Source organism: Cydia amplana, chromosome 16 (genome assembly GCF_948474715.1).
Source record: "Cydia amplana chromosome 16, ilCydAmpl1.1, whole genome shotgun sequence".
Lineage (NCBI taxonomy): Eukaryota > Metazoa > Arthropoda > Insecta > Lepidoptera > Tortricidae > Cydia > Cydia amplana.
Window position 1 is genome coordinate 7,177,078 of NC_086084.1, and position 22,581 is coordinate 7,199,658.

At 36.9% G+C, this 22,581-nt stretch overlaps 1 protein-coding gene across 2 annotated transcripts in view; it reads right to left on the bottom strand.

Annotated features, from left to right (window-relative positions):
- The window catches only part of LOC134655499 (angiogenic factor with G patch and FHA domains 1), a 36,450-nt gene extending 14,315 nt beyond the window's left edge, over positions 1 to 22,135 (bottom strand). The window contains exons 1-10 of one of the 2 annotated variants that reach the window (XM_063510964.1): positions 21,934 to 22,135; positions 20,933 to 21,331; positions 19,604 to 19,762; positions 18,956 to 19,009; positions 18,542 to 18,872; positions 17,764 to 17,930; positions 17,195 to 17,323; positions 16,413 to 16,518; positions 14,640 to 14,847; positions 12,586 to 12,685 (exon numbers count right to left, since the gene is read on the bottom strand). In XM_063510964.1, coding sequence (XP_063367034.1) covers positions 12,586 to 12,685; positions 14,640 to 14,847; positions 16,413 to 16,518; positions 17,195 to 17,323; positions 17,764 to 17,930; positions 18,542 to 18,872; positions 18,956 to 19,009; positions 19,604 to 19,762; positions 20,933 to 21,331; positions 21,934 to 22,119 — 1,839 coding nt within the window. In that variant the 5' untranslated portion in view covers positions 22,120 to 22,135. Of the gene's footprint in view, positions 1 to 12,585; positions 12,686 to 14,639; positions 14,848 to 16,412; positions 16,519 to 17,194; positions 17,324 to 17,763; positions 17,931 to 18,541; positions 18,873 to 18,927; positions 19,010 to 19,603; positions 19,763 to 20,932; positions 21,332 to 21,933 lie in introns of both variants that reach the window. The other variant, XM_063510965.1, reaches the window with a different exon arrangement.
- Between the last annotated feature and the right edge of the window lie 446 nt (positions 22,136 to 22,581).

Here is a 22,581-nt window from a genome sequence, read left to right on the forward strand (position 1 = left end):
TTTAGTATATTTGTTTTAAGTTTTCTACTCGCGTACCTTTATTTGTCATTTAAAAGGTCATCATACACACACCTTTAAACCCCTATGTTATAGTTGTCAAGACAAGTCTTTAGTCTATTCCCCAAAAAAGTATTTGTGCATACACGCAGTATCTTTTTGGTACTTTTACGATACTTCGTGTAATCACCACTTAAAAAATATTGTATGAAATACATTGTTGCCAACCTAATTTTAATTGATTGATGAGTACTAAGTGCATTGCTGCCAATTTACAAAATATTCATTAGGTTCTATAGTAGAAACAATAAAATTCCTTCAGAAGTCAGAAACGCGCATGTGACACCCGTAATATAGCAAGATCCATAGACTACGAACACCGCTTAGCGTTGCTTGTTAGTCTCCATAGGCTACTGTGGCCAAAATCGAGAAAAAAAACTATCCAAAATTGTAATTTAACTAAGAGCAAGTACCAGGGCCTCATGAGTTACTAGAAGGTGTCGCTGACCATCCGGCCGTGGGGCGCGGGGCGCGGTGGCCGAGTCGCGTATCTTAGCTGTATACTTTTGGTTTGTTTACCTACATAGGTGTCCTATATGATTCCACTTGTTTAAAGTATTATTTTTGTTGAATGAAAAATATTTGTTAAATTTACAATTTTTTTTTTTCAAAGTAAGTAAGTGCTTGGTCGTAGAAAAAGTATTGTATGCAACGTTGTTTAACTGAGTCAAAAAATACTCGTGGCGTCTTTATTAACAATTTTCGGCTTCGCCTCAAATTGTTACTCACGCCACTCGCCTTTTTTGACCCCTCTTAAACAACGGTTGCATAAAATACTATTTCAATTTTACAAAGTGTAATAATACCCCTGCCGAATTATTAATGTCATTCGGGTAAAATAAGAGTATTGAAACTTGGTTTACATGTTCCTTTGGTAATATGTAAGCTTTAAGTAAGAAAAGCGGCCAAGTGCGAGTCGGACTCGCCCATGAAGGGTTCCGTATTTAGGCGATTTATGACGTATAAAAAAAAAACTACTTACTAGATCTCGTTCAAACCAATTTTCGGTGGAAGTTTACATGGTAATGTACATCATATATTTTTTTTAGTTTTATCATTCTCTTTCTCATTTCATTATGTTAAAGGTGAGATTTTTCAGTTAATTCTTACATAAATAATTTTTACTACGACTTATAGATTCCGAGATATAAGCGACTTTCTGGAAAAACCGTTATACTTATATTAATTTTTTGCTTTCTATTTAAATATTTAATTGAGAGATTCATAGATCACACTTTGTAAAATTGAAAAATTAAAAAAAAAGTACTTCATGAAATTATTTTCAAAATTGCTTTCTTAGGGTTAGATACCTAATAGGATAATAGGAATAATAGGATATTAGGTATAATTTGAGGTATATTTTACAAAAAAATATTGAACGGTATTGTGTCTGGAGAAGCCCAAACTTGGTATGTTTTGAAAATTATTTTTATTATAATTAAAAAAAACCGGCCAAGTGCGAGTCGGACTCGCGTTCCAAGGGTTCCGCACATTACACAATTTTTAACAATATGTTTTTTTTAATGAAAAGTCAGTAAAATGTCTTTAAAAAACCCGTAGGGGTCGGATCAAAAACTAAGTACTTAAGTCCGACTCACGCTTGACTGCATATTTCTAATAGGTTTTCCTGTCATTTATAGGTAAAGAACTATTTAGTGTATTTTTTTCAATATTTTAGACCCAGTACCTAGCTTCAGAGATAAAGGGGGGGAAAGGGTCATTTTTTTTCTATTTTCTTGAATAACTGCTAAACTATTTATCTTAAAATGATCATTCCAAAATTTAATTAATAATTAAATTAATAAACTTTACTTTGAAACACTTTTAGGTACAGGAATTTACAAACTTTTCTCAAAATCAGCTCTGTCATTTGATATGTAACACGATATCTTAGTTTGAAAAACTTTATTTTTTAATTTGCTCTTTTACCCCCCAAAAGTGGCCTACATATTTAAAATTCATTTGTTTACGTTACATATATGTCCGTCTTTGGGTCACAAATTTACATATGTGTGCCAAATTTTAACTTCATTAAAAGTGAGTAAAATGTCTTTAAAAACCCCGTGGAGGTCGGATCAAAATCTAAGTACTTAAGTCCGACTCACACTTGACTGCACATTTCTAATAGGTTTTCCTGTCATCTATAGGTAAAGAACTATTTAGTGTAATTTTTTCAAAATTTTAGTCCAGTAGTTTCAGAGATAAAGGGAAGGAATGGTAATTTTTTGCCTATTTTCTTGAATAACTGCTAAACTATTTATCTTAAAATTATAAAAAAAAAATATTTGAGATTCTCAAAATGAGATCTTTCATTTGATATGTAACACGATATATTTTGAATAACTTTATTTTTTTATTTGCTCTTTTACCCCCCAAAAGTGGCCTCCATATTTAAAATTCATTTGTGTACGTTACATGTCCGTCTTTGGATCACAAACTTACATATGTGTGCCAAATGTCAACTTATTGAAAAGTGAGTAAAATGTCTTTAAAAAACCCGTAGGGGTCGGATCAAAAACTAGTACTTAAGTCCGACTCACGCTTGACTGCACATTTCTAATAGGTTTTCCTGTCATCTATAGGTTAAGAACTATTTAGTATATTTTTTTCATTATTTTAGACCTAGTAGTTTCAGAGATAAAGGGGGGGGAATGGTCATTTTTTGCCTATTTTCTTGAATAACTGCTATTTATCTTAAAATTATAAAAAAAATATATTTGAGATTCTCAAAATGAGCTCTTTCATTTGATATGTAACACGATATAGTTTGAAAAACTTTATTTTTAAATTTCTCTTTTACCCCCCATTAGTGGCCTTCATATTTAAAATTCATTTATTTACGTCACATGTTCGTCTTTGGGTCACAAACTTACATATGTGTGCCAAATTTCAACTTTACTGGTCCAGTAGTTTCGGAGAAAATAGGCTGTGACAGACGGACGGACAGACAGACGCACGGGTGATCCTATAAGGGTTCCGTTTTTTCCTTTTGAGGTACGGAACCCTAAAAAAATGACTGAAATATAATGATATGATATTTTTGGAATCGGCTCAGAAAGCCCTTTCGTTTAATACCACACACGATAGGTTTCAAAACAGTTTTTTTTAAATTCCATACAAAAAAAGTGGCCAAGTGCGAGTCGGACTCGCCCATGAAGGGTTCCGTATTTAGGCGATTTATGGCGTATTAAAAAAAAACTACTTACTAGATCTCGTTCAAACCAATTTTCGGTGGAAGTTTACATGGTAATGTACATTATATATTTTTTTTAGTTTTATCATTCTCTTATTTTAGAAGTTACAGGGGGGGGGGGACACACATTTTACCACTTTGGAAGTGTCTCTCGCGCAAACTATTCAGTTTAGAAAAAAATGATATTAGAAACCTCAATATCATTTTTGAAGACCTATCCATAGATACCCCACACGTATGGGTTTGATGAAAAAAAAATTTTGAGTTTCAGTTCGAAGTATGGGGAACCCCAAAAATTTATTGTTTTTTTCTATTTTTGTGTGAAAATCTTAATGCGGTTCACAGAATACATCTACTTACCAAGTTTCAACAGTATAGTTCTTATAGTTTCGGAGAAAAGTGGCTGTGACATACGGACGGACAGACGGACAGACGGACAGACAGACAGACAGACAGACATGACGAATCTATAAGGGTTCCGTTTTTTGCCATTTGGCTACGGAACCCTAAAAAGATAACTCATCTCATTTTTTTTTTAATGGTGCTTCGGGTCAAATTGTTTCAAATATCCTAAAGATCAATCGTACCGATTTTCATACCTGTAACATCATTTGCAGCATTTTACTGAATTTCTCGGTGTACTGCCAGTGCTATTAAGAAGGCGCAGAAATAAAAAAACAATTGAAAAGAAAATTTTGGGTGAACCCATATCTTCGTATAATGAATGAAGATGCAAATCATTTCAAAAGAAAATACCGGCGCGGCACGCCGCACGCCGCTCGGCGGCACCGCGCGCGGCGAAACTCACCGCTTTGCGGCACCGCGCGCGGCGCCGCGCACCGCTTTGCGGCGCCGCAGCGCGGCACCGCAAAATTTTGCGTTGCGGCGGGCGTCGCCGCAGAGCGGTTTGCGGCGCCGCAGATTTCTGCGGTGCCGCGCCGCGCGGCGGCGGCGGCGCCGCACCGCTGACATGTGGCCGGGCCCTAAAGCAATGTCATTTGAATGATTTGTCTATAGGCTCATAAGATGACTGCTAGCAGTCATCTTATGAGTATAATACAACTGCTTTATTTTTTTTAAAGATACAAGTTCCGATCATCTTGATTGAAAGAGGTATGTTTTCATTTACAATAATAACTCTTTTTTTTTTTAAATAATAACTCATTTTTTTTTAAATAATAACTCTTTTTTTTAATAATAACTCTTTTTTTTTGCTGCAGCTGTCATAGAAAAAGTAATGTATGCAACAGCTCATAATTGGTTCTTAAAATTCTCGGGTCTTTTTTTACAAAACTCGACTACGTCTCGTTTTGTAACTTCGACCCTTGAATTTTAAGAACCCTTATTATATCACTGTTGCATAAACTACTATTGTATGAGACTGGAGATTTAAATTAAAAGGTATTGTGTTCTAAATCCTGCGAAAGACGACCAAAATATTGTTTATAGACAAAATGCGTCTTCTTCATAAAATAATTGTATTTATTTACAAACAAAATTTCTTTTAATTTAAGAATAATCTACTCAAATAGGCCATATACATAACTCGTAGTGCGGTGAGTTATTGACGATATTGTTGAATTAAATCCAGGTATTGATAGTTGTAAAACATTTTCATCAACATGTAAGGTGAGTGTCAAATGTTGACACAGCTCTCGCACAAGCCCGGAATGTGCTTAAACAACTACTGTCAACACTTAGGGATAGTAGTGCGAGCCACTGCGCTGTGCATATTGTGTACATTATGTGCGCTATATACATATGTATTTTTTTATACAGACAGACACATTCGGCAAAGCTACCAGGTCGCCTAGCCCAGATGACAATCATTGATAGAAGGCGCCAACCGAATCTTGTCATGTACCTATGGAAATAGCCACGTGACTTTTCGTAGTATCTGTCATCCCGATACATGTTTTGTTTTAGTTTTGCGTTTTTCCTGGCCCTCTGATCGAGTACTACTAGCGTAAGTAATAGAACATTAAGTCACTTTATCAGTATAAGTATAAATGTTATATTTTTTAAGATGAGACCTAAGCTTCACTAAAAAAAATGTCTTGAGGTGCGTTATCTTTCTTGAAGATAGTTATAATAATTCAGGCCTAAAACTCGGCAACAGCGCATACTTAATAAAGCATACTCATTCAATCAGAAGTAGGTAGGTATGCATCGATAACAAAATATTTAAACAGATTTCAAGGGAATTTTTCAATGAAGAGCTTTTCTTTAACACTGATTTAAACTTTCACGATTTTTACACATTATTAAATTGTACAACGGGACTTAATCGCGTATCTAAGTTTTTAAGATTTACCTCCGACGTTTCGAGGACGGCGTTGTCCCCGTGGTCTCGGAGAAGACTGGCTTAAGTTGACATCAGCATCTTCTAACCGCGCGAGTTTTTCGAACTACCCGCACTTGGTCTTGTTTATCCGCTTGAACGTTTTGCTCACTAGGGATGTCACTCTGCTTTAGCTTTTCTTTACTTTAATTAACTCTAAACGGCTGAAATTGACTTACGCTGACACCAAAATACTACCGATGTTTTATGACAAGATTGTCATTTTAATGTACCTACTAAAATACGAGGAAAAGTCCAAATTGATACACCAGGAATTTGCTATCTCGGATCGATTCACCAGGAAACAATAAATGTTCATCCAAGAACCGTCAGCCAGCCTAATCCGCGAACTTAGCGGCGAAACATTCTAAACTCGTTCACGGAAATCCTAAAGCTCTAAAAATTAGTGATGTGCCATTCCCAGGAATAAGTACCTAAATATTCCTATATGCATATTTGGGTATTCCTGACGTAAGGGAATATTGCCGATATTTTTTTTACTGAGGGATAAAGGGTTTTTTAACAAATGTTATTACCCTCATAGCGGCTCTTGACATATGTACTTCGTAACTTATTTACAGACAATCATAGTACCCTCGTCTCTTTAGAAGACAGAGTACAGAGTTGACAAGATGGTATTATAGCATTATGCTATGATTTCGACAAAATATATAATATATTTTGTCGAAATCATAGCATAATGACTAGGGGAAAAGTCCGAGAAGTTAATTATATACAAGGAAACGTCAAAATCAAAACCTCAAATAACCTTGAGATAGCAATGTTCTGTATTCTACCATCCGTTGCCTTGTTTAGGGATTATTTCTGGGAATAATGGTATTTTCTTAAAACTGACACTATTCTTGGGAACCAAAGGTTATTTACAGAAAGGTGTATTCCCGGGGAACATCACTAGCTCTAACAAAAGTGAAATTCGAGGAAAGTCAAAGAGTTACATACAAGGAAACGTCTGAATCTTGAGTCATTCATTAACGCTGGCATCGCAATTTGTTGACGTAAGCCTGGCCGAGACTGCAGGTGATAAATGCAGCCTTTAGGCCGAAAAGTAAGCATGTTACGATACCTAGAAGTGTCTAGTTTATTACTTTTTTGCAGCTAGCAGGCCAAATTACTACGATACCTAGAACTAGAAGTAAACATGCTGTCCTTTCGGTTTTTAAGAAATACATACACTAGTAAAATTGTAATAAAAATCCTCTTGAAATAAGGTAAAACGGTTTTAATTTAATTTATCTAGTCATATTATTACAAATGCTCGTAAGTAGTTCTACATATAGAATAGAATAGAATAGAATAGAAATGGTTTATTTGGTGTTGAAATACATGCTTAAGCTATAATACATCTTATTCTAGTACAAGACACCAAAATGGATGCCACTCAGCATATGCCGATGACTAATGTCCTTAGCCATGGCGCTGGTTTTCAGGGCAACCAATTAAAATACACATAAAAAATATAAAATAAAGCAAAACTTAAGAGAGAGAGATAACATATGAGAGAAGAGGTGACAGTTGAGTTAATTAATTGATAACAGTACATAATTTCGTGTTTGAACAATTTTATATGTACGATTTACTTACCTATTTATTTATTTCCAGATGGTTTACACCTTTAGTGTTAGGTACTAAGAGCGCGAACTAACGCGGACAAGGACATGTAGATGCTACATGGATTTGCGCAGACGCAGTACAATTAGATTTATTTTGTATGAAGATTGCAAGCATACATACACTAACTGTGATTATTCTAGTGTCGCTTACAAATGCTAGGTACAATTTAATAGGTACCTACTTCAGAACATACTAGAAATTTAATTTTTAACAAGCAGCAACGTCTGCGACCGTTGCTATTAAACTCCAAAGGATCCAGAGGCCGTGAGTTCAAGTCTCGCCCAAGACAGTAATTTTTCCACTTTTAAATTTAATACTAGAAATACTAGAATGCATATTTTTGAGCTGGTGAGATTAATCAATAAGGTAACTTTACCCTATTGATCAGGTCAAAATGTCAATCACTACTGAGCCGCAAAAACTAAGAAGATAAAATATTGCTATAAGAACTCTAGTAACAGATGCATTTTTATTGATCCAAAGTCCAAACAAAAATTACCATTTTGTTCACCAATAGCAGACAGACCAAAACGATACCTACAGAATCTTCGAGTCAAATCAATCAATCCGAAATCGACCATAAATTTCAATCTAAACTACGTTTGTGCTCGTTAAAACTTGCTAGAACTGAAGTGGGAATTCCAAACATTTTGACGTTGCCATGTTATTGCCTTATCACAAATCTTGCAAGATCTAGCGTGTCATCATAGACCATAGATATATATCTAATGTACATAACCAAAAACACAACCTACGCCAACATTCATTTGCTCTTTCTCGTTTATTGTAATAGTCTAGCTCAAATCGAATGTTAATAGAATTTTAAGTAACGTCAAAATTGTGTCCATCAATACCTGGGTATCCAATCCACTGAACGATCCAGCTCGTTCTGAATGGGCGCGAGAGGAGGGCGATGCAATGAACGGTCGGTACAGGTACCTGACGCATCCGTAACCACTATACCCAGGTAATCCAGGTATCCATAATGGATCACGGATCACCAATTCAGTATCGTTACTATCCAGCTAATAAATTATGCGATATATACACATGCGAAGTCTACGAGCATTTAGATATGTATCTACGTCCCAGACCGTCCATCTCCGTAATCTAGCATAAATATAGCGATACATAAATCTCAAGCCCAACTAAATACCGCTGGAGCCGTCTAATCTCGGGCATGTAGCGTTCTCCATAAATAACTAATATCGGCTTAGCGCCCTAATGATGCATAATGCTGCGTTCCTTCCTTACCCTGTTGGTGTTGCTTAGTTAAGCGATGAGTCGGACTCTGGAGCAAACCGTAGGGTTTTTGACGTCGTGTTACTCTGGTTTGTTTAGATATCAGTGGTTTAATTTTCAATTGTATTGAGATTGAGACCGATGTGATTTGACGACATAATTTTTTCTAATGGCCGCATTAAATATGTAGTTCTGTTGAAAATATTGACGCGAAAAAAGTGTTGTAAAATTGTTAGTGTGGGAAATGGCCTGTCTCATTTTGTTTAAAAATATGGTTGCCAGGATAGGGACTTACGAGTCTTATCCTAACGATCTTACGTAGCTATTGAACAAACGAGAACTAAAATCTGGTACCTACTCATACTCATACTCGTTTATTCATAAAGCCAATTTACATGTCACATGTACCTACCCACGAACCTCACGGTACTAGGTGAGTACCTAGGTAATTACTACAAAGAGGTATTAGACCTATCTGACATTATGAGAAAGCTTCCTCCCGCCTTTGCAGTACGCAGTACTGACAGACATTTTTGAAAAAATCGATAAATCTTGAGAATATGACCAAGTCACCTGTTCCATCGCCTCTCCAAAGATCGGTAAGCAATCGTAATCGCACGGCTTCAGCTTATTGGCGGATGAAATATGAGGTGCAAAAGGTTGCAACAATGTAGTCGGATGTCCCGCGGCCCTGTGCTGACACCCGACAAATGACTAAATTGCCTCTCGACCAATAACGATACGATACTTTATGTGAGAATATATACAGGTTTATTCTGGAACGTATCGAAATTATATCGATAACGTATTGGTTACGTGGCGTAAGCTAGCTCAAAGGCCAGGTCGAATTTAACGAGCGCGAACACTGATAATGTGAGTTACGGGTCCTGCGTGGATCCTGCCGGCTGTATTCTGCGTCCTACAAGAGCCTGTGATCCACTAAGCAGCCTAATCCTAAGAATTTCCCTAAATCTAGAAAAGCACTACTAATTTTTTTACAAAAGCAACTAAGGTAAAATTGCAAATATCACTATATACTTAAGCAACACTTACGCTACTGCAACCTGCAAAGCTTGCCAAGGCATTGTGCTTCCTATTCTTACAGTAGAAAGTGCTTCTAGTTTACTAGATGTTAGCCATTTCAAAATTATCCCGCTATCGAAGTTAGTTAGAAGTTAGTTCGAGGCATGATGGTAGGACACCTGATACGGCATGACAAGTTTTTCCTGAACATCTTGGAAGGCAGGATTGAAAAGACAAGAGAAGAAGGGAAACCTAGAATAACTTATCTTAGCCAAATAAAAAATGATACGTCGTATGAGGAAATTAAAAGACTGGCACAAGATAGGAATGATTGGCGATTACTCCACCGACAAGAGCAAAGCTCTTAAGTTATGATGATGATGATGATGATCGAAGTTAACCAAATGCACCTTTCACCTCCCAACCCAGAGGCCAGAGGATAAAATGGGCCTTATTGGGATTAGCCCGGCTTCCTTGCGATGGTTTTTTTTACCGAAATGCGACTATAAAATATTGACATGAGTGACATTTCGTACATAAGCTCGAATCGAGCCGCACGCTTCGCTGATAGTCTACTAGCGTGAAGCAGTGATAGTTAATTACTCAAATTACAGTTGATCAGGCGGTCTAGCATGAGCTGCGTTCTCGCGCGCGACTCCATACATCTTGCGTGACTTCAAGTATAGAGTCGCGTGCGAGAACGCAACTCATGCTAGACCGCCTGATAGATGTCCTCATAAAAGTATGAATTTTAATAACTCGTCTCATTCCAAAAACGGTTAAATTAAAACACTCTCTTAGAAAGTATACTGAGTCGTGATCGTCATTCTCGTGTCCCTTTTTCGAGTGGTGAGTTAAAAAGCCTCTAGTCCTACGTATGAAAAAACTTTCTTGTCATATTGGAAGCTTTTATCAAAATATGCATTTATATTGAAATTGCTATCTGGTTTTAAAATGTACCTATTCTCCTTTAGTCTAATATCTACATTAAAGTCAAACTTTCAAAGAATAATTTAAACTTCGACTTAAATACAAGATTCAAATGTATAATAGAACTGAGGAATCCAGGCCCTTGAGAAATTTATAACTTTAAATCAATTCATGTTAAATTGGTTTTATATTGGTACCTACTGAATTTCTGTTCCCAAACACACGCTCTGAGATTTCACCACGCATTCAATATAGTAAATTAGTTTCGCGTCTCTGAAAATTATCTTTCATCATTTGTTTAATTTTGTAACTTATTTTTTTTTATGCCCCGTCATTCCCGGCCATACCGGATTATTGCATGTAATGGTATATCAGAGGGTTTCAATAGCCCTCAACGGTGCAGATTTCTATACAGTGACAAGGGAATTGTGAGAGCCGACATTCGCTGATTGCAGAACGATTATCGCGCACAATGAAATCGCGAGCGATAGGAAACATTACATTTTATTACTTGTAAAGATACGGTGCCTGCATCGAACTGTGTTGCGGATTGCGGTTAAATAGTAGATCTGAATGGATTTCACAAGTCTTAATGGGGAGAATGGTTATACGTGCATTCGTGTCAATCATTCATAGATATCGATGCGTGTGCTATAGGCATAATGCTTTTGTACCAGGCTTGTATTCCTAAATAAGCAATACAAACCTATAGCAATTATATACATTGATTGAGTAAGATGTGTAAAATGTATGACAATTTCGTGCTTCGAATTATACAGGTAAACCTATGCTATAACGCCGCCGATGACTAAGAATTTCTTATAATCAGATGTAGGCATGCTGCTGGTAATTAAACTGCATGGGTGCTCCTTCCCTGCTACCTATATAATCATTAATAACGAGGTCGAAATTCATAAATTACTGAACTTATATATACCACCCGGCAATGGTAACCGTTGATATTTCTAAACCCATATTCGCTCCTAACTAAACTACAGCATTACCTCAAATCCAAAGTATAGTGATGACTAACTACCATAATCCCTTACCTAATTGGACAATTCAATATCAAATTCGACCTTGTCTCTTAAACTGAGAACTCAAAATTCGTTGATTTTTAAAATCTGTAGTTACGAGGTTTCGAACGTATATGCAACGCACGCCCTAAGCGTCACCGCCTGAGCACAAATTAATGACAGCCCATCATATCTCCGAGCCTAATGCGAGCCGCCACAGAAAAAAACGAGTACGCAAATTGTTTTAAATGGGCAGGTACAGGTTCACCTTCTTTTCTGTGTTCTCAAAAACCTTAAGCCAATGTAACAAAGTCGATTATCGCTTGACTTGTCCACATACGTTTGCTGGGTTGCAGACATCTGACCTACAGACAGGCTGTTATTGCCAAAAACGAAAAAGCCTTTTTGAGCTTTTACGATTTCGTGGCAAGTTTAACGATTCGTCTGGACTAATTAGTCATGTCAAGAGCGGAGGGGTTGCAATTAATTTTGTAGGTTTTACCAACATTGTGAATGATGAATCGCTTTATATGTACATCCCAAGTGGCCACGCAGAGTAATGCTCCAAGAGCAAACCTATATGCCTCGTCTCCGACTTTGCGGAGAAACGCATACCTACAAATATATTGCGTATAAAAGTATATATGTACTCGTAGGTCTGTACATGGAGATGTATGTTCATGCTTTACATTCAGCTCCGATGTGTGACTTTTGCAAGAATTTATTAAGATTACTAACATAATCACAAATGGCACTGAATTATTGTTAAATATTTCTGCTGAACCGACATTGTAACTTTCTTTGACAGATTTCTCGAAGCCAAAAATGTATTTAATGAACATCGAAAACAAAAATGGTGTCTAGTCTAGTCTGCTGAAATTTCAACTGTAAAGATACCCCTACTCATCGAAATCGAATCGACTTGAGCAGTTGGTTGGTGATGTCGGAGTCTCTTCGCCCGATAAAAATCGAACGACTTCTTATGCCGTGGTATAACATGGACAGAAATGGTAGAGCGATTGGTGACTGTTTTGGGCACATGCGGCGACAAATACAGGGGCATCCTAAACCTGACGTTTTACGAGTACATTGATCTTTTCTAAATCGCAAGAGTCCAGCTTTGGGTAATAATAATGTCGTTGTATACTCACCGGCTCGGTGTCTCCTTGGCTGTCCCTCCCGAGCCCCTCGCCCTTCGACCATCCCATCTTCTGCAGTAATTTGAAGCCTTTGTTTTCGGGAGCTATAAACCTGTAACAACGGCTTCTTTAAGCAACTTTGTCGTTTGAAAATCGGGTTCCTTCTTAATTTTCGAAGAGATGGAAAAAATCCACCGCCTCGAGAGTCTCGACCTTAAGGGCCACCCCACATCTAGCGTCTTTCGAGCGTCGGCGTCTACAACTCTATGGCCGCTGCTCGACGCAACGTCGACGCAACGTCGACGCAACTGCGCAGCGACGTCATTAGCGCTGACCAGACGCCGACGCTCGAAAGACGCTAGATGTGGGGTGGCCTTTAATTGAGCTAGGTCTGCGGCGAGTATTTCCATCATACACTTGTCAATTTGTCATATTTTACATATACGTTTTAGAGGGCCACCTTGCGACATCTACCGTCGCTTTTTGGACATTTTTACTCCCAACAGAACGAAGGCGGTTTATGTGTTTAGGGTGAAAGATTCTTTGCTGTGTCCACAAAAACTAATTTAATTTATCTCAATCACGGATTCGATTGATGTTGTTTTGTAATATTACTAAACAATACATACTTGAAATCATAATCATCTTTTAATAAAATCATTAAACGGAACGGAACCCTGATACGCATGAAATGCCGCATTTCTTTCTTTAAAAATCTTGGTACGTAACTTAATTTTGCAACCAAGTAACCAGACACCGTTTTGCTTTATTTGGTAAGCTAATTTTGGACGATGTTGGTATACAAGCATGCACATATACGTAGGTTTTTAGGATTCCTTACTTTTACAACAGGAAAACGGAACTATATAATACATTTTAAAAAAGAGTATCTAGCACGATTGATTTTAAGTACCTGACGAATGATTTTAACTGGAAGCCCAGAACTATATACATTTAGGGTGTGCCCTACAGCAATTAAAAAGCGTGTGTACACACCCAGAAACACAACTTATAGGTATTAAATTAACGTTTCATAACTCTTATGAGGAAGCATTATTTTAGATCTACTGTATTCAAGATCCCTATGGGTCGAAGTGTATCCGCAAGGGCCCCCGAAAACAATAAGAATACTGTATTCAAGGAACCTATGTACCCAAACAGAATTCAGTCTTGATCTTTTTTTTATCTCAGAAATGATTCCTCAATTACGCACCGAATCAAAAAGCCATTAGTGCGTCTACGTCTGCGTCATGTCGGACATTTATTTTGTAATGCTGAGTCCTGCTAATATTTCCATACTAGCTTTTGTCCGCGACTTCGTCTGCGTGGAGTTAGTAATTCGGGTAGCTTGTTTTTACCGAATATGCTTTTTATCGATTTCCCATACAAATTTCCACCTAAAAACTACCCTATGTCCTTCCCCGGGACTCAAACTATCTCCATACCGAATTACAACTAAATCGGTTCAGCGGTTTAAGCGTGAAGAGGTAACAGACAGACATACACACTTTGGCATTTATAATATTAGTATGGATTAGCACGCGGAGACGTTGATATTTTACATTTTAGCCTCATTTTTGAGTCAAAGACTTGTAAGCGTTTTATAACAGCCTGGCGAATATGGACGTTATTTTTTTGCCTTACATTTTTTTCTGCATTTACACCACAAGAAATTATGCCACAGCGATATATATACGGCTTTTAATGCAAGGGTCATTATCCATACTTAATATTATAGCTGCGAAAGTGTGTATGTCTGTCTGTTACCTCATCACGCTTAAACCGATTTAGTTGAAATTTGGTAAAGAGATAGTTTGAGTCCCGGGGAAAGACAGAATAGTTTTCATCCTGGAACCTTGGCGTGCCTTCTTGCATTCCCATAAGCTTAACGATGGCACGGTACGTTATTAGGGTTTGCACAACGGATCCGAAATGTATGGGAATATCCGCAGATCCGGATCCATTTCATACATTTCGGATCCGGATTGCAAACCCTACACGTTATGTATAATAAGCGTGGCGTATAAAGGGTTAATGCAAAATGTACTCTATGTCTATATACTTACGTGTCCAAATCGGCGCTCTGCGTTTTCTCGGAATGATGCGATGATCCCACTTTGTCCCTCCTCTCCTTCGCCCTGTCGTTATAAGCAGTTTCTTCTATAGCTAAAGGCTGTGGTGCATATTTGTTCTTAAGCCGTGCTAGTTCCAATTGGTGCTGTTTCTGAACGCTACACGTTCGAGTGTAAGCGGCTTTCTTCTCTTTTTCTTGGGCTGTAAGGTTGAATTTTGTTTAGCACTAGTTTTCGTTTATTTTAAGGATAGCTTGGCGTAACTTAAACCTTATAATATGGGAGACGGTTAAATTTCAAATGTGTTAGAAAACTTCTCGATTTATTTTAAATTGAGAATCTTACATACATAAACAGAAGAACCGTTCTACTTTACGCGGCGGGGACCAGTTAGTTTATTTTATTATGGGAGTTTCATAGCGTACTTAAATATTGAATATTGAACAACCGTATTAGTAAACCAGGGGTCTCCAAAGTTTTTTACCTGAGGGCCATATTGCGCCTCAGAATTTTCAATCTGAATGGTGAATCTGATTGCTGCTGTTAGGGCTGAACATCTGGAGCTTGGCTCCCGCGGGCCGGATTGGAGGGCGTTTTTAGGGTTCCGTAGCCAAATGGCAAAAAACGGAACCCTTATAGATTCGTCATGTCTGTCTGTCTGTCTGTCCGTCTGTCCGTCTGTCTGTCCGTCCGTATGTCACAGCCACTTTTCTCCGAAACTATAAGAACTATACTGTTGAAACTTGGTAAGTAGATGTATTCTGTGAACCGCATTAAGATTTTCACACAAAAATAGAAAAAAAACAATAAATTTTTGGGGTTCCCCATACTTCGAACTGAAACTCAAAAAATTTTTTTTCATCAAACCCATACGTGTGGTGTATCTATGGATAGGTCTTCAAAAATGATATTGAGGTTTCTAATATCATTTTTTTCTAAACTGAATAGTTTGCGCGAGAGACACTTCCAAAGTGGTAAAATGTGTGTCCCCCCCCCCCTGTAACTTCTAAAATAAGAGAATGATAAAACTAAAAAAAATATATGATGTACATTACCATGTAAACTTCCACCGAAAATTGGTTTGAACGAGATCTAGTAAGTAGTTTTTTTTTATACGTCATAAATCGCCTAAATACGGAACCCTTCATGGGCGAGTCCGACTCGCACTTGGCCGCTTTTTTTTTGTTGTCCCCTACACTTTTTTTTTTCAAATTTGGGATTTTTTATGTTATTTCTACTCAGTATCACGAGCTGTTTCTATCCTAATAGGAGAAAAAAAGTGTCCCAAAATTTCCATACATTTTTCGAACTTTCCATTGCGCGACCGCCATACAAAGTCTATGAAAAATGGTGACGGAATGGAAATAAAAACCTTAGGTCACTTTTTTTCTCCTATTAGGATAGAAAGAGCTCGTGATTCTGAGTAGAAATAACATAAAAAATCCCAAATTTGAAAAAAAAGTTTAGGGGACAACAAAAAAAAATGCCCTGGAACGCTGTCGGCAGGCCGGATTTGGGATTTGGCGCGCGGTCCAGGGTTTGGAGAGCCCTGGTTTAAACCCTGAATTGGTTAACAATTGAAGATGATGACCTTACCAATATTTATTGACTTTTATCTGTTATTTGACCTTTTGACCGCCAAAGACGTCAACTGACGCGCGTGGAGACAGCCTTCGTGCATTCCGATAAGGTTCACGATGACGCGTCGCGCATGATGGGCGTGGTTCAAAGGGTTAAAAAGGAACCTTTTTGGAGTTGATAACTTACTTTCCATGACGAGACCCGGTTCACAATGTCCACAAGTATCGATACCAGGGTGTATGTGGCACAGCAATTTAGTTTCACCCAGTTGTAGAGTACTACCATGCATTACCTGAAAATATTATTGCGTTTACTATTTAAGCAAAATTTTATCTATAACATTTGACTGAGTTTAAAATAAACACGAAATGAAATTTGAAATTTCCATGTGTTACACGAAATAAATAAATATTAATTCATTCATTCATAAAGTAATTTTTTGTAGTTTTCATTTTTCTTTCGGGTGGGTCCAGATTTGGCAAATACACTCAATTTATAATAGAATGCTACCATATATCATACTACGCAAGTTATGCCCGCGAGCAGTTTTTAAGGTCTCTAAGGTAAATATAAAGTTAAAATCTCAAAGGGAGCAAACATTTACTATATGTATTATTGGCAGGTCAAATACTTATAATATAATATATTCTTGTAATCCACATCAGTGACTTTTACGCAAATATTCAAGAATTTACTTTTTTCAGAGCTCTTAACAATATCACAGCCAATGGGGTTGACTGGTCGAAGTATTGAGCAGATGGCGCCATCATAGCTTGCCCTGTCAATCCCTAGAATTGTGTCAAATTTTTGTTTTTTTAATGCCCTGGATGCCAGTCCTTTAAGCCAAATCTCATAGAAAAAGGGGCAAGCTATGATGGCGCCATCTATGCAAACATTTGACAGTTGCCAACCCCATTTCATGAAGTTAAAATTCGACGGTTTAAAACAACTATCATACTCGTACTCACTTCAACTGGCTCGCTAATAATTTGGCTCTCTGATATCCTGACGCCGTTGAGCGTGGTTCCATTCTTAGATCCTAGATCTGTAACGGTGTACGTTCTCCTGTTCATGTCGTATTTGATGTCCAGGTGGTTCTGTAACAAATATGGACAAAACAAAGATAGTGATTATAATTTTAACAAGCAGAAACGTCTGCGAACGATGCTATTAAGCTTAGAATAAATTTAAAAGTGGCAAAATTGTCTTTGGTGAGACTTGAACTCACGACCCCTGGCCTCTTTAAAAGATAGTGATGTCGAAAGTTTACTTCAGGTTCCTGTTAGCGGTAAATGAGCGTGTGCGACATTGAGAAAGGAGATTCATCACGAATATTGTGATAAATACGGCCATATCTATTGCTGGTAATTTAAATGATTCCACTGTTGGACACAGTACATGATTGACCCAAGGTAATTCAAATTGCAATGACAAGTGGTCGTGTTAATCTTTACACCACTATAAGATTAGTCTATTTCATAATATTATTGTTAAAAGTAAACAACTTATGTACGTTTATTTATTATAGGATATGTACCCTCGAAACATTATAATCTTCTATAAGGATAGTATGAGTGCTGCCCTCTCTGCCGACAGTGCCGCCATCTTTGGTGACCAGGAACAATGTTCCCACCTTCAGTTTGGGCAGGGTCGTCTCTCGCACGATCACGCGCATGGATGGCGGGTGGTGCTTAGCGATAGAATCTGATAAAAAAATAAATATTATATTATATAACTTATAACTACTTATAGACTAGCGGCGTTATTCATAATCGTCTGCTAAGTTAATCAGCTAACGATCGTCGTTTTTTCCTCTCTATGGCATAACGACAGATAGGGACAAACGACGATCATCAGCTGATTAAGTTAGCAGCCGTTTATGAAGAACTCCGTTCGGATCTTAATACATAATTAATTATAATGTACCTAAACAGAAAACCATGTGACTTGGTCGATCGACCAATCGTAAAATTCTGTAGATACAAAATGTTGTACCTCACTGACTAACTGATGGATTCACATGATTTTGTTAGTTTACATTTTTCAAGGTGTTATGGAATAGATCATACGTGACAATATCTCAATAATTCAAATGTTAACCGAAACTTAACCATAAATGGACATAAACATAAGTTAATTCAAATTTTTTCTATTTTTTTTTATTAAACCTCATTTTAAGTACATATCGTTAAAAAATAATTCAAATTTCTTCTACGTGATTTACCTACTTTATCTTTAAATGATATTTCCTCAACTATTTTATTCAAGAAAAGCATAATAACACCTCCACGGCACACTTTAGAATATTAATTTACCGTCATCATTGCTAATAGTAGACATGCTACCGTCTGAATCATCAGAATCAACTTCTTCCTCCTTCTTGTTGTCTTCTTTTTCATCCTCTGAATCGCTGCATTCTCCCTCTTCTAGATCTTGAGTATCCTCTGTCTTCTTTTCTGCTTTTTCTTTCATATCAGCATCATCAAATATGTCTCCTTTGTCAGGCGATTCTTTATCTTTATCAATTGCATTTTCACTTGTATCTTCATTCCTTTTATTTACGGATTCTTTGGTATCATTCTCTCCGTTTAAAACTTTCTGATTCTTCTTTCTTCGCTTTGCTTTGCTTCCTTCCTCTTCTGTCCCCTGTAATACAACATTGACTTTGGTATTTGGTAATTACTTTTTATCATTGAATTACCTAAGGCGGTTTGGGCTCGGAGTGAAACCTGGGATAGATTTTTCGTCAGGTTATCAATGTCGGCTTCTGCGCGTTGTCTTGCCTGCAACAGAAATTGTAGAGTATATTACTACTAGTTCAATTCATGCACTAAAAGGAACGTTTTTATTTAACTATCTCTGGGCTTTGTGTCTCTGCAATAAGGCTTATTAATTAGTTTATGAAGCCCACAATTTTAACTGACAATTCAGTCTAATACTTACGTCTTACACATACATACATACATATAATCACACCTATTTCTTACACAGTCTAAACAAAGTGTCACAAAATGACAAGTGACCCTTATGAAAGAAACCATTGTCACCACCACCTCAAAAACGGATCTTAAGTGGGAAAGCGTAATAACCGGTAAAAAATGCATGGAATCGAGTTGCAGAGACCAGTGTACAGATGCAGTAAATAATCCTTTACTACCTTTATTTTCACGGAAACGTACAAACGGTGCTGAGGTTGACTGAAGTAGCATGACAAATACGAACATTTCCGAGAAAATAAGATGGCAAAGGTTTGTTCACTACATCTGTAAATTAAGTAGAGTCTTATGCGGCAAATCCTATTAAATGGGATCATGTTAAGCGGGTCCTACTGTATATGTGTTTTATATCTGGAGAAGAAAAACAAATATTCAAGTTACCTTTTTGAGTTTCCGAGCCTTTCTCTTCTCATGGGCTTCATACTCAGGGTTGGTGACAGTCTTGCTTCGGTCAGGGTACGAGTGGAATTCAAATGTTTGCTTATCTTCTGAGTAGCGATAATAGCATCCTGTGTCAGGATGGTAATATAGACCAAGGTCCTGAAAGTAAAAAGTTATACTCACAGGTCATTTTATAAATGTTTTAACCTTTACTACAAGCAGAAGTCTCATCTTTTCAAATGGAGTTGAAATAGACACTTTTCCTATTCCTATTTGTTTATCAGTAACTTTTAAGAAAATACACCCTATAGCAAGAGTAAACTGAAATAAATGTCATATTCAATTCTAGTCAATTTTATTTTACTTATTTATTACATATTCATGATTTCAATTAATTTTAATTTTATTATAAATCTTGATCTCATTGTCAAAATGTTGTGTTATGTTAATGATTAATTTTATTGTACTTACTAACATGTAGCTGTAATGTTTGATAGTATGTACTACCAATATTGTATGGAATTTTTAATATTCTGATATTTTTATTTTATTTATATACAAAGAAACAGTGAAAAAGGCCTCCAGTGCCCGAGACCAGAATCGAACCGGCACCCCTCTGCAATCGCGGCAGATGCCTAAAACCGCGTCAGGCACCCCAGTCACAGCAGCATGGTAGAACAGATGGTTTTTACCCCCTATCCCTATTATATCGTAGTGTTTCTACTTCAAAAAGTTATAAATATTAACATTAAAATAATTTCATTTGTGTCTCATAGTATAGCAAGAGTATTCTTAACAAAGATGCACATTAGAAAGCCATCACGCCTAAAAATCTCAAGGATGAGTTCACACTGTTAAACTATATGACCACAGTGGTTCACAAAACAACACATAAAAGATGTAGGTATAAAAACTGCGACGATATATGTGTCTTTCATCATCATCATCTTCCTCGCGTTGTCCCGGCATTTTGCCACGGCTCATGGGGCCTGGGGTCCGCTTGGCAACTAATCCCTGTAATTGGCGTGGGCACTAGTTTTTACGAAAGCGACTGCCATCTGACCTTCCAACCCAGAGGGTAAACTAGGCCCGTATTGGGATTAGTCCGGTTTCCTCACGATGTTTTCCTTCACCGAAAAGCGACTGGTAAATATCAAATGATATTTCGTACATAAGTTCCGAAAAACTCATTGGTACGAGCCGGGGTTCGAACCAGCGACCTCCGGATTGAAAGTCGCACGCTCTTACCGCTAGGCCACCAGCGCTTCCGATATATGTGTCTTTCATGTTACTTTAAATAAAATTTGATTCAGTTATTAGTATACTTACAGCACTATAATAATACCCAGTCTTATAATCATAGTACATTCCTGCCGACTCTACAAACACCATACCAGACTGCTGCATAGCACTCTGCGCTGCTTCTTTCACCTGCTCAGCTATACTCTTCTCATTCTCTTCACTATTCAAACTCCAACCACTATTTTTATCACTGGTAACATTAGAATTCTCTGTAACTGACTTTTCTCCGGCTTTTTTATCTTGGTTTTCATTTGTTTTATCTTCTAATTTATCTGTATGGAGTTGGTCCGTTTGTGTAAAGGCATTCTGGTGTTCCTTGTTATCAACTTGTTTGCAGTCAGAAATATTATTGACTGAAACAAAATCTTGGATGTCGTCATTTTCAGTCTGTGTGCTTGAGCTAATAGTTGTGGTTATGGAATGTGTCTGAAATTGCAAAATTCCTTTACAGTCAATGGTAATAGTTTGTAAGTCTTTATGTAATAATAATAAAGTATAAAGATTCAAATAGTTAAATAAGTATTGAAAGTACACAGGAAATAGTTTTTTAATACTCAAGAAATCACCTGTCAGCTGTTTTTAGGGTTCCATACCCAAAGGGTAAAAAACGGGACCTTATTACTAAGACTCCGTCCGTCCGTCCGTCCGTCTGTCACCAGGCTGTATCTCATGAACCGCGATAGCTAGACAGTTGAAATTTTCACAAATGTTGTATCTCTGTTGCCGCTATAACAACAAATACTAAAAATAAAATAAAATAAATATTTAAGGGGGGCTCCCATACAACAAACACGATTTTTTGCTCTATTTTTTGTTGGTGGTGCGGAACCCTCCGTGCGCGAGTCCGACTCGCATTTGGCCGGGTTTTTAATGCTAGTTTTATTATATTTTGGTGATACAACTACCTGTGTGGATGTTTATAAATAAATACCTAATTAAGGTTAGGTATTTAATGTAATGTGACTGATAAGACAGAGAACATCTTTGGATTCTTTGGGTATCAAACAAGCAATAGTAAGGGTACATACCTGATTTTTCAATTGTTGCTTCATAACTTTGATAAGCCGTGTTTTTTTCCTTATTTTGTGCCTCATTTTCAACACTAATTGTAATATTTTGGGTCTGAACTTAAGAGATAACCGGAGACTTCGTAAGCTGAAGAAATTTTTATGCATTGTTGTTTTTGCCTCATTATTAAGGTTGTTGATTTCCATTTTTCAAAGGGAAGATTATAGATACCTAGGTAATTTTCTGTAAACTAAGCAAAGCTATCCTAGAAATTTAGTTATATATTTATTATTGAGTTAAATTTACTATTTTTTACGACAGACAAGTAAAACAAAACGTGAATGACAATTAGGTATTTTGACCTTTGACAGCATTTTGACAGCAATGACAGTACAAAATGGTTTACGGAGGTAGCTATTTATAAAAAGAAATTCTGCCGTACACCGTACATGATTTTCATCCGCCTAGTACATAAATTATAGTTGGTCACACCCAGGGTTGGGCAGTATTTCAATTACATGTATTTGAAATACGTATTTGAAATACAAATTAGTATTTTGTATTTGTATTTCAAATACTACCTCAAAAGTATTTTGTATTTGGTATTTCAAATACTGCACTCACATGTATTTAGTATTTTGTATTTCAAATACTTCAAGCTTCAAAAT